We start from the raw sequence: 12,063 nt of genomic DNA, 5'->3' as shown, positions 1-12,063 counted from the left end.
AACAGGGAGCTAGCCGTTACCTGAACCCCAACATCTAGAACTTATTCCGCTCAGTGTTACACATTCTTCCAGGGGAAACACTGATACTTAGGCCAAATCCCATGTTCATGTCATGGTTTTCTTTTTTACTTCTCTGGTGTATAATGTAATTCTCCAGTGCTGAGAGAGATTGATACAGAGGCTTTCAGAGGGAACATAAAAGTGGTTTCATAAAGACGAGTGAGAAGGAGCCAGTGGACGGCGGAGTCAATTCATTGCCAGTCAAGCCTATGAATATATAACGCTGTATTGTTGTGGAGGCATTAGCTTTTACTTTGCAGCCCAATAGACCCTTCAACTCACTAAGACAAACACAGAGAGACGGCGCTCTAAAAACCCTTCATTTTAAACGCAATCGTCAAAACGTTTACGCGTGACGTTATGGGGCCAGGGTCACTGAGGGCAGCTTGATTGGGTGTGATGTTATGGGGCCAGGGTCACTGAGGGCAGCTTGATTGGGTGTGATGTTATGGGGGCAGAATGACTATAAGGCGGTGGTGTTTAATTCATATGCATAGAAAACAGGGGAGCAGTAAGAGGTTAGGTGCAACGGAGCGAAGTGCTCCGGGCACCGAGGGAGAAGAGAAATGGAGAGAGCAAAGACTGAAAGCAATCTTCAACTGACAAAAGCCTTTCTGCCGCCACACCACCAGATATCATTCAACCGTTCACACAGTCAGAATCCCAGGTTTATTAGTTAGCATACCCCCCCAACCTCTCGCAGACTCACTCCTCACCCCCTCAATCTTGTCTGACCTCGTCCGGTTGCGTGTAACGTCGTCATGGCAACAGGCTCAAAGTCTCCCTGTGTGTTCCATCTATGACTCACTCCGCTGAAAGTTGCCTCCGTGCTTGAGATTAGAACTGGTCAGGAAAGAATGAATCTAGCATGCCAGGCTGTGAGCTAAAGGGAAAAAAAGCTAACTTTGTGCAGGGGCAGGAGAGTCTACCAATAGACAACATCTGAGGTGATCCTTCTGCTGTGATGATGCTATGAACCAGCTGCTTCTCTACCACTCTTCCTTCCAGTCTTTTCCTCCCTCCTCCTCCTCCTCTCCTCCATTTCACATGTGCTCTCCTAATCTTTCATGTCTCTTTATACTCACACCATCTGTTTGTGCTGTAGAGAGTAACGCCTCCACATTCATCAATACACCGGGCTGCAGTGCCTCCTCCCCTGAGCCACCAGGTTCCGTTCTGACTGACTACCAGACCCTCCACCGTTTTACGCCGGTGTCTTTACTCACCGCCCGCCTCCTCCCACACTCCGCCCGCCTCCTCCCACACTCGCAAGCAGGAAATACTCAGGTAAAGGACCAGAGCACCTGTTGAATAAATAGCTCCCCTTTCCTTGAACAAAAGCCAGTTCCTGAGTCATTTTCACAGTGATATTAAAGCATTCAGAAGCATATTGTTTTATAACATTGTGGAGTGAATAAAATACTATAATCCATGATACAGCATGTGAAGTCTTAAATTTAAGGTAACAATATTACTCAGTTACTGTGATATCACGGAAGGATGCTCCAAGAGCTACCCCTAGAGTTGCCAACAGAAAGTGTCAGAGGAACTGCCGCAACGCTCCAATACATCTTAATTGTTCACGCTTTGCTACGACCTACTGAATCATGAGGCGGTAAGAAAAATGTATTTTCTGAGAAACTGCAATAGTCAGTGAATTAATTCATTTTTCTGGTCATTGGTATTATGAACATATCGATATGACCACAGCAGGCTATTAACAGCAGCTGAATAAATGCTGCCTAAACTTGTCTCCCCTGATGATCTAGAAGGAAGTTGTGAACTGTTTACATATCTGGAGAGGGCACAAGGTAAAGTGAGGACAGCCTATGTGGAGAGGGTAGTATATGGAGAGGGTTTTCAGACTGACAACCATATGGGTTAAGTGGTCTTGGTATTAGGGAGGAATACTATAGAGTTGCCCGTCAGAAATAAACTGCATAGTCTGCTAGCAGGCCGCCCCCAGAAAACACGCAGGCGCAGACAAATTGCTTTTCCAAAGGGCAGGAGAGTAGCTATGGAAAAGAAAGCCCACATGTAGCTCAAAACCCGACAAGGTCCTTCACTAGACTACCCCCAAGACAGGGCAGGAGAATGGGCTTGATACACCAACCATAACCCTGATAGAGAAGGGACAAAGATCTTGTTTAATCCATACGAGTCTATGAAATTGGTCATGTCATTATGCGTCGCCTGATACCATTATGTTGTTGCTAGAGGCACCATTTTTCTTTTACTATGTTCAGCAGAATCTTGCGAACCAGACGATACAAGCCATAAATGCATTACCACAATGCGTAATTTGCAGTATTTTGCGGAGGTGGGGTACCGTAACGACACAGATGTCACAAAGACGTCTGTAAATATTGAACTGAGTGAAAAATGCATAATATACATTAACCGCTCCCACACAAAGATAGAGCCGAATCCATTCAGAGGGGTCAGTGGCAGTTGACGTGTCACATAAAGAGCTACAACTTCATTCAAATCAGGAGTCTCTGGAACACATGGACGCGTTTATCTTTGCTGTAAGACCTCCCACAAGCCATGCTATCAACCAAAAGCTCAACTAAAGAGTGGAAAATCACCCCACTTATAAAAACGTTCTACATGCAAGTCTCTGGAACAGGGAGAATTTGCCATAGGACACCTAAAGATTGACTTACAATGGTAAAAGCACAGTGGGAGAACGGACAATCTGGCCACACCATTGGACACAAAATAGGTAAAGCTGTAATTAACTTAAAACTTCAGTTTCCCCACATTTTAAGGATTTTTCTTTTACAGGGTCTGCTTTTACACACAACAACACTCAAGACCCTTTCATTGTCATCACAAACAACTTTCCATTATTTAGTCTGGTAGAATACATACAAAATAACCTATGCAAAACTAACCGGGTAACACCACAGTTTGATGTTTTATCTAAACACGCTAGATTAGTGAGTGTCCTCTACAGTTACAGACGGGGTAAGAATAAGGGCTAGGGCACGGGTTAGGGCTAGGTTTAGGTTTAAGATGCACTAACCTGGGGTCTCAGGTTTTAGTTAGTCCCTTAATCAGCAGGAGTAAGGACTCCTCACCCCAGTTTTTTTCAGGGGTTGTTGTCACTATGGTAATGACAAGATACTGACATGCAAACTTTTCAAGAAAGACTCCCGTTAGAGACTTCTAGTCCCTGCGCGAATGTTCACAGACAGCGGTACGGAGTATTGTGGAAATAAGCGGTCCAGCTTGAAAGCCTACGACAGTCAGTTTTCAAGCATGGCATCAGCAGGCAGAAAACCCTTTCTGGGCTTTACTTTCTAAAGCACTGACATTTTCAAAGTCTTCTGAAGATTGACTTTCTCTTTAGCCTAAAGGAGGTAAAGGGGTTATTATTTGGTTCCCCAAATGGCACCCTATTCACTACATAACCTAGGGATGAGAACGTCATTATGGACACAAGCATGGTTAGGTGAGCCCCAATCAAAGTGACGGACAAGGGAAACCAGGAAAGCCTGAGGCCTTTAGGAGAACCGCAATAATCTACAAGGTTTAAAATAATTTAAATCCAAGAGCATGATGAGAGAAAAAAATTATTTAAAAAAAGAAAATATTAAACTAAGCCAATGTTTTATTTTTCAAAATGGTAGGCAATGATTGTATATCGAAAACACTGTCAGACTAACCGTTAAACTCATCCTAAAAACTAGGTTTAGCTAAGCTAAAACTAAACAAAAATTAGATTGCCATAAAATCCATGTATAACATATGTTAGCGGTGGCCTTAAAATGCAGAGAACACGAATCCATCTGCTGTCTATGACCATTACAACGATCAGGGGTCCAGGTTTAAGACACATCCTCTCAGTATATTAGCCAGCATCACAATGGAGTGGGAAGACATGGTCAGCAGGGATTTCCTGGAATAGTCAGGTTTTAAAGACTCCCTAAGGCAGATCAAACACTTGTCAACTTAGCTGGGACTTAGTCGATAAAACATTATTCTAGCAACATCCTGGTTTAAAAAAATAAATAAAAGCGAACGCTCTGGTCTGTCACATCATGTCTCGGGAAGAAGCATTCAACGTTCCAGAGCGGACTGGGAGTTGACGCCATGAGAAAAGATAAGTACAACAGGATATCCCGAAACCAAGGGCCCTTTTTGAAGGGGGTTAGAATGAAGACCATTAAATTAATCATTGATTAGAGTAAGGGTTACGGTTGACCTTGAAGCCATTATACGTTGACTTCAGATTAAACTAGCAATGTGGCTGGCCACATAAAGCCTGTTCTGGAGACAGGCAGACTATTTACATTCTTTTTGCCAATTAAGCCCACAATCAGTAATGGACGTTATGAATGCCGGTCTAAAGGCAACAGGGCTAATTAGGAAGACTGTCAAGATTAAATGTGTCTGCCAGTTAACCAGCTAATGTCGGTAACTGATGTTCAACCAAATATAATAAATAGCAACTCCAGGTAAAACAACAGTACACAAGAGAAACACAATAGGCCCAGTTACATGCAAACTCCTGCAATTAAGCGATTGGCCGACAACATCTTATAACATTTGTCAACACACGGTAGAGAACCGTGTAGGGAACCGTTTAGCCAATGTAATGGTCAATGTTCCAGTGTTTCAGGAGCTGAAATACAAGACATGTTTCACACAGACACAAACCTTAATGCACTCAAATTGAGCACCTTCCCCCCCCCCCCCCCCCCCACATCATCTCTGTGTTAAGTTCCCCCAACAATCCAGTAACTACTCAAAATCTTTGAGTGCTGCATTGTTAAGCTGATAATCTTGCTCAATGTTCTCAATAATGGGAACCTGAGTGAATGAAAACAATGTAGTTCACAAAATAAATGACGTTATCCAACGTCATCCTTACACTCAATAACAGGTTGTGCCACCTTCAGGTGCAATCACTGGAACAAAAGCTTCCCTTAACTGATCAGTCACTCACACTTTAGCAGACAGTTCCAGCATTAAGTCAGAAACATTCGGGTTATTGAGTATAGGTCCAGACACAGTATATCATCCAGGATTAAGCAGGAACAACTGGCTGGGATTTTTTGTTCCACAGCCAATCTGATGAAGACTTGCGGGGGAGTTTCGGATCATTGGACGCAGGTGTGCATCAACGTAATCGCACAGACAGATGACCTGACATTCTCATTGACAACTCTCTGATACAGGGCAGAAGTCATTGGTCTCACAATGGAGGCAACTGCAATTTTCCCAGTTTCTGAGGCAGCATATGCATCCTGAAAACATCACACTGCACATTGCAGCTAGGTTTTCAGCAGATATAACAGGACCCATGCAGTGCAAAAGTACTGATTCTAAAGACCTGACAGGAAAATCCATCAACAGTGGATGTTTGAGTACATCCACTGGAAAGCTGTTTATTTTTTTTATTTTTATTTTTACATATTTGGACACATGAATGTGATCCAAATTCCAACCAAATTAATTTAGATAAATGTAATTATGCAGGAAGTACATACTGAACTTTATTATATGAAAAGACCAACAAAAAAAAAGGTTTGGTCTTAACCATGTGGGTGTCAGGTACAATCATCCCCAGATCAAGCCATTCCCAAACTATGCGAAGTACATAACTCCACTGATCATATATAGAAGGGAGAAAATCCCAAACCACAGGCACTCTACACCGGACAGGTCGTCCCACCGAATTCAAGAAGGACACTCATAAGCCTCAGGGCAACAAAAATGGATCGACAGGCCTCTCCAGCCACAGTAAACGTAGTGTATGAGTCAACGGTCAGAGACTGCACAAACTAGGCATACATGGGCAGTCAGGAAGGAAGAAGCCTCTGCTTTCAAAAATAAAATAAAGACATCACTGATGTTTGCCAGACAACTCCTGCAAAAAGATTCTAAACTACGGGAACAATGATCTTTGAACAAGCTAGGGTGGTACTTCACTTTAAAAATGTGAGGTATATTTCAGCACCATTAAATTTGCTTTATCATCAAGACCAGCTTTGAAGTGTTGAAATGAAGATTAACCTTATATTGTAATAAGTATGAAAACGATAACTGGGTTGAACCTTCTCAGGACAAAGTGCTTTACTAAGGAAAACAACATTGGTCACATTGTGTCCTTAATTCAAGCATAAGGGACTATAACCAGCTATTGAAAATAAGCATGCAATCACCCGTACACAAGACAGGCATTTCATAACTTAAAATCAGCATAAAAACCAGTTATTCAAGCACTCTGGTTCCCCTTAATATGTTTTTGTTCAAGATCTGACCGTGTGAAAACAAGAAACTATTTTCTATGCCACTTTATACTATTGTTGCCCAGTGACTGGGTTTATAAAAGCATTCCAGCTGTCTAAGGAGCTGAGCTTATGCTCCATCCTACGGTAATTGATTGATATTCCTCTGAAACCAGGCTCTGTATGCTGCAAGCAAGTGATAAATGAGATACATTAGCACTAACGAAAACGCGCAACAATTTATTCCACTCAAATTAACCTATGGACCGGTAAGCTTGACCGGTCAAATGTTTTTTCTGGCTGCTATCCGATTAACATTTAACATCCTAGTCCAAATGGTACCCCATTCCCAAAGGGCCATACTCAAAAGTAGTGCGGTATATAAAGGGAAACGCCAGATATTTACCATGTGACAGTTGGGGGTGGGGGTTGGTAAATGGATGTTTGAGGATAGTGCACAAAATAAAAAGAAACTTCTAGACATTTCATTTAAGAGAAGTAGGCCTAACTACTGGACTACATAGCGCTCAGAAGAGGCCATCCTTAAAACGGTTTGGCGCGAAGCAGTCCGGCCAAACAACAAGAGTCAATACTGACAGGCTGATTGGTAGGCTGCGCTCCTCCTGAAGTCAATAACAGTATTACTGGAAATCACCAGCTTGGCCCTACAATGCCTAGTGCCAGACCGAAAGGGGCAGGCATGGCTTGCTGTATGGGGTCATGAAGGTTTCAAATGGCCCTGTTCAGAATCAGTGAACTATGTATGAAATAAGGTGACAGTGGGGACGCCATCTAAGCTTCTTTCTTTTTGAGAGCACTAAAGCTCAGACTATGAATGTTAACATGTACAATGAAAATCAAACTTCCTGAATGTATTTTAGGAGAACATTAAAGCTGCTGTCGGGTTTGAAGAAAAAGTCTGTCCTCTTCAGACATAATCAAATGAACAATCTGAGATTTATCGGCCATCGAAAACCCTCTGGGAGATCAAATCTTACAGGTTTGTTTTGGGGTCAGCAGAAAAAGCAGCGGCAGCACTAATCCGATTCTATCCTGGATTACAGGGCTTTGTCTACTGGGTTCAATCAAACACACGCAGGATAACATGTCAACAGCTTTAGAGATTTAGAGGAATATTTACAAAAGGGGAGTTAGAAAGGATGTGGGGGGGCAGGCACAGATTGGAAGGGAGCGAAAGTCCAGGAGGTGAGGCACAAGACCCAGAAACAAAAACGGTCAGAATGTTTGTCTGTTACACCCCTATCCCAGAACAGTGTGCTCTGTGCTGTCCTCTGCTTGGCTAGCTGGTTCACGCTCAAATCCCATTAAAGTTCTGCCTGATGCTCAGACAGGTAGTAACACCACCTCAGCAGGCCGGACCCGCTTCCCTGATTCCCCCCAGCTGCCTGCCCAACCACACCCTACAGCCAACCGATAAATAGTAGCCAGCACCCTAAGAGGGCAATTGACAAAAAGTAGTACACCAACTTACTGAGCAGTGGCATTAATTAAGTGTGATCTGCCCACTGCCGGGAGGCCCATGGGGATTACTGTGGTTGGTCTGCAATGTTTTTCTTTAAATTGGAAAATACAAAACAACCAATCTAATAGTCCACAGTACTGCAGTATTATTAAAAGCAACTTTTTGACAATGCACTGTTTATTATTATATTGACAATAACAACAGAGCCCGGCAATATCTACATTCAACCATACAGACAGACTCAATGTAAAAAAAACACCCAAGACTCTGGAAACGGTGGTCGTCAGGTGCTTGAGTGATGTAGTGATGCCCTGTTCACTGACAGAACAGGGCATCATTTGGGATTCAGAATCCTGATTGGACCCGGCTAGGTGGGTGGGGGTTTTGGTCATGGTTGATGGTTTAAGTTCTTCAGAACACAGCGGCAGCTGCAGCAATAGCAGGGGCAGTAATAAGGCATGGCTGATAGCATCATGACAGAAAAAAAAATCACAGCACAGGCTTTATAAAATGTCAATATTGAATGAGATAGAGAGAGTGTGCGCGCGCACGCGTGTGTGTGTGTGTGGGGGGGGTGTATGATAAGTGTACCTTATCTCCATTTTGAAACAATGTGCTTGGAAAGCCAAAAAGGATACAGTAACGTAATCGCAGAGACTGTTCGGGTTGTCCCAAATTGCCACAGTCACCTATATGTAGCGGTGTAAGCCCGGGAAAACCGTGGCTGCACTCACGCAGACAGCATATACACTTTAAAAACGGATATATATATAACCTGCAGTAGTGTTGTACCTAATCTATTTACAGTACAGAAGGTGATTAAAGTGCATAAATTGTTTCAGGATATTTGCTCACAACGTTTTCCTTGTCATGGCCTCAATAATTTTGCTGTGGGGAAAGGGCCAGTTTGAAGTGATAGCAGTCAAAACTCTGATATGGCCCCATATGGCCTGTGGCCTGAAGCAGTGCAGTTTATGGATGAAGGGTCCATTTGGGAAGCAGACAGAGTTGGTAAACAACATAGATCATCATAATGTAATGGTATTGATTTGTGGGGGTAGCTGAACGTTCCTGCTTTGCACTAAAATTGCATTTGTTTTTTGACATAGTCCAGGTTCATCAGATCAGTGCAAAACCAAGAAGAACTGAAAAAGTAACTAACAGATGGGGAGATCAAATAAGAACTGGAGTTTTAACCCCCCCCCCCCCCCCGCCCCCACTTCCAAATCAATTAAAGTGAGTTGCTACAACGGGCTGTATAAAACCTGGATGGTAATTGGTTGATAGCATTGAGTTGTTTACAATTATCCCTGCATTCCACGGGTAATGACCGGTAGCAGTTCTTTTAATTGATCAATCCAATGTGCCACAGCCCAGCCAAGTAATTCATATCCTTTATCTCCACTGGAAAGCAATGTTTATTTCCACATGATTCTTGCACAGCATTTAGTTTGCTATATCGGAGGTTAATTAAGCAAAAAGGGCTGTTACTAGGTATCACACATTGCAGAATGGCTTATTGCTATTATAAACTGCTTATCAGCAGAAAATGGCTTTCAGATGAATCAGAATTAATTGTCAGAACCAACTGGTTAAAAAACGTCTAACACGACATCCCATTACATGATTTTTAATTGCTCTATAGGAGTAAAAAGGGCACAACCTAAGTCATTTCGGAGCCAGGTAAACAAACGTTTGATCTACCCAGAGGTGGATTGATGCTGCTTTGAGTCAGAATTGTTGAGGGACTGATAAACCCTTGTTAAAAACATCCCTGCCATTTCACAGAGGTTTTGAGCTTGTCCAGAAACAATAGCTTCAGCGCCATACCTTCCCTCCACCGTCACACCTTTAACCCCAGTCCATAAATGTCCGGAAGACCATTATAACTATTACAAAATATTAGACTCACACGTGATCTTCTTATGATGATTTGTCAATGTGTGCATCAACCAAAAATGCTCACCACCCACTTGTACACAGTACGACAATTTGTGGCGTAGAAGGAATTCCATTCCTAAACATTGCTCTCAAGCAGCAGCACCACCGTTCGGCCAAGTTAAATTGTGAACGAGCAAAAAATTACATTACAATGCTCCCAAATAGAGGCCCACCAACCGCTCCATTCAACCTGAATCCTGCCATTCAACGTCAACTCACGTCAAAGTTGTTGAGCGCGTAGGCCAGCTCCCCTCCTCCGGGTGGGTGGTTCAGGGCAGCGTCGTCCGAAGCTGTGGCCTGGGCGGCGTTGGAGATGCCGGAGACTGCTTGCTGCAGCTGCTTGTAGATCAGGTCACGATTCGCCTGGGAAGGAGAAGACAATCGTCAGATATTGCAGGTTTAGAAACATATACATAACATACACAGTTCCGTATGTCGCCGAACTATTAACAAGAGGGACTGACAGCGGTGAAAGAAAGGATTTGGGTCAAAGGGCATTAGGGCGATTGGGTTGCACGCCAGAATTAGACTAGTGTGCCAGAGGCAGTACTAATGCCAGCCAAACTAGGTAAGTAAATAAAATGTTATTTGGGTGCAACTAAAGATGACAGCCAAAACAAACCAGGCCTCAATGGTAAAAACACAACATCTAATAAATAAGTGAAAAAATATTAACACCCTTATGGCTTCTGTGGAAGTAGACCAACTACAGGGGAAAGGGCAGCATTTAGGGAAAGGGCAGCATTTAGGGAAAGGGCAGCATTTAGGGAAAGGGCAGCATTTAGGGAAAGGGCAGCATTTAGGGAAAGGGCAGCATTTAGGGAAAGGGCAGCATTTAGGGAAAGGGCAGCATTTAGGGAAAGGGCAGCATTTAGGGAAAGGGCAGCATTTAGGGAAAGGGCAGCATTTAGGGAAAGGGCAGCATTTAGGGAAAGGGCAGCATTTAGGGAAAGGGCAGCATTTAGGGAAAGGGCAGCATTTAGGGAAAGGGCAGCATTTAGGGAAAGGGCAGCATTGTGACAGACCTTGTAGGCAGCGACGTCGGGGTGCTGCAGGCAGGCGCGTGATGCCGTATAGAGCATAGGGATGTTCCTCTGCAGGACACCACGAGCTGCCGCCATCTGGTCCTTATGATGCACGTCCTTCAGCTCCTACCAGGACAGTGTGTTTTAATTATTATTATTACACCATTCAGAAACATTACCGATTCAATTCAGCCATGCAGAGTAATTTGACACAATTGACTAAAACAGAAGAAACCCACGGGGGGGGGGGGGGGGGGGGGGGGGGTTAAGATACTTCACATTCAGGATTGTGGCGTTATGCCCTTGTGAAAACACTTAAGTGTGACAGAGTGCTGCTTGTCTGAGCGACCCAGATTCTCCTGTCTGTCTCAGCCAGTCATTCATTCCCCAGTGGCGGTACGGCGCGGTCATAATCAGGACATTACAATAGGCCCTGCTGCACATAAATGCATAGCTCGGCTCGACTGGCTCACGGCGTTATGACTTTCAACGCTAGCGCCGGGTAGAGACGGCACAGCAGCCATCTGCTGCCTCGGAAATGCCACCCTATAATCTATATACGGGACTACAGCTCCTACGGACGCAGGGGGAAAGTTGGGCACCGTGGGTCCTACTGCAGGTAATAAGGTGTCATTTAATGGAGCCGTCGACTGGTCTGAAGGAGAGGGCGGCTCGGGAACGGAATTCAACTCGACCTCCGCCCCACACGCGTGGTAAAGTCACACCTTGTCACTCCGCAGGACGAGGCAGGGAATCGTGAGTGAAATATTTCCGTTTATATTAGCCCAACTAAAACTGAAAGGGACATATTTATTCACAATCTGTTTTGGTTTGGCACTAGACCAAATGTAAGACCTAACAACAAGATGAGAAAAATGGAAGTCTAAACACATCGCACCAAGGCGGAGCTAAGCATTGTGACGTGAAGTCTAATAATGATTAGCGTCATACAGCAAATGTTATTCTATATTCTGTGTACGCACCCTATCTGAACAGCCTAGTGATGCTTCTCATCCCATTACTCAGTTATGTCACATGGAAAATTAATCATGAAACGCACTTCACTGTTGACTACAGCGGTATAGCTTCACATGAGATTCCAGTCCCATCTTCAGGGAATGGATTTTGTCACCCCTTGCTGCCTCCATCCAGCCTGAAAACACAGATCTCTTCCTCCCTCACTATGCTCCCTGCCTCTCTTCCCTGCTCAGACTAATAAAAAGAATATTCATGCTTAGATGCATCTAATCTCATGGCATAGGCAAGAGGCTATAGCTTACTCAATGCTCTGCATAGGCTGAGGGAAATTCAGTCA

General features: G+C 43.8%; 1 protein-coding gene across 2 annotated transcripts in view; it reads right to left on the bottom strand.

Moving 5' to 3' along the window:
• Positions 1-12,063, bottom strand: part of ctnna1 (catenin (cadherin-associated protein), alpha 1) — a 132,473-nt gene that overhangs the window by 100,459 nt on the left and 19,951 nt on the right. For both annotated transcript variants that reach the window (XM_013133582.4, XM_029119554.2), the window contains exons 6-7: positions 10,749-10,874; positions 9,943-10,086 (exon numbers count right to left, since the gene is read on the bottom strand). In XM_013133582.4, coding sequence (XP_012989036.3) covers positions 9,943-10,086; positions 10,749-10,874 — 270 coding nt within the window. The remainder of the gene's footprint in view (positions 1-9,942; positions 10,087-10,748; positions 10,875-12,063) is intronic.

Source organism: Esox lucius, chromosome 4, assembly GCF_011004845.1.
Source record: "Esox lucius isolate fEsoLuc1 chromosome 4, fEsoLuc1.pri, whole genome shotgun sequence".
NCBI lineage: Eukaryota > Metazoa > Chordata > Actinopteri > Esociformes > Esocidae > Esox > Esox lucius.
This window is presented reverse-complemented; position numbering and strand designations above follow the sequence as displayed.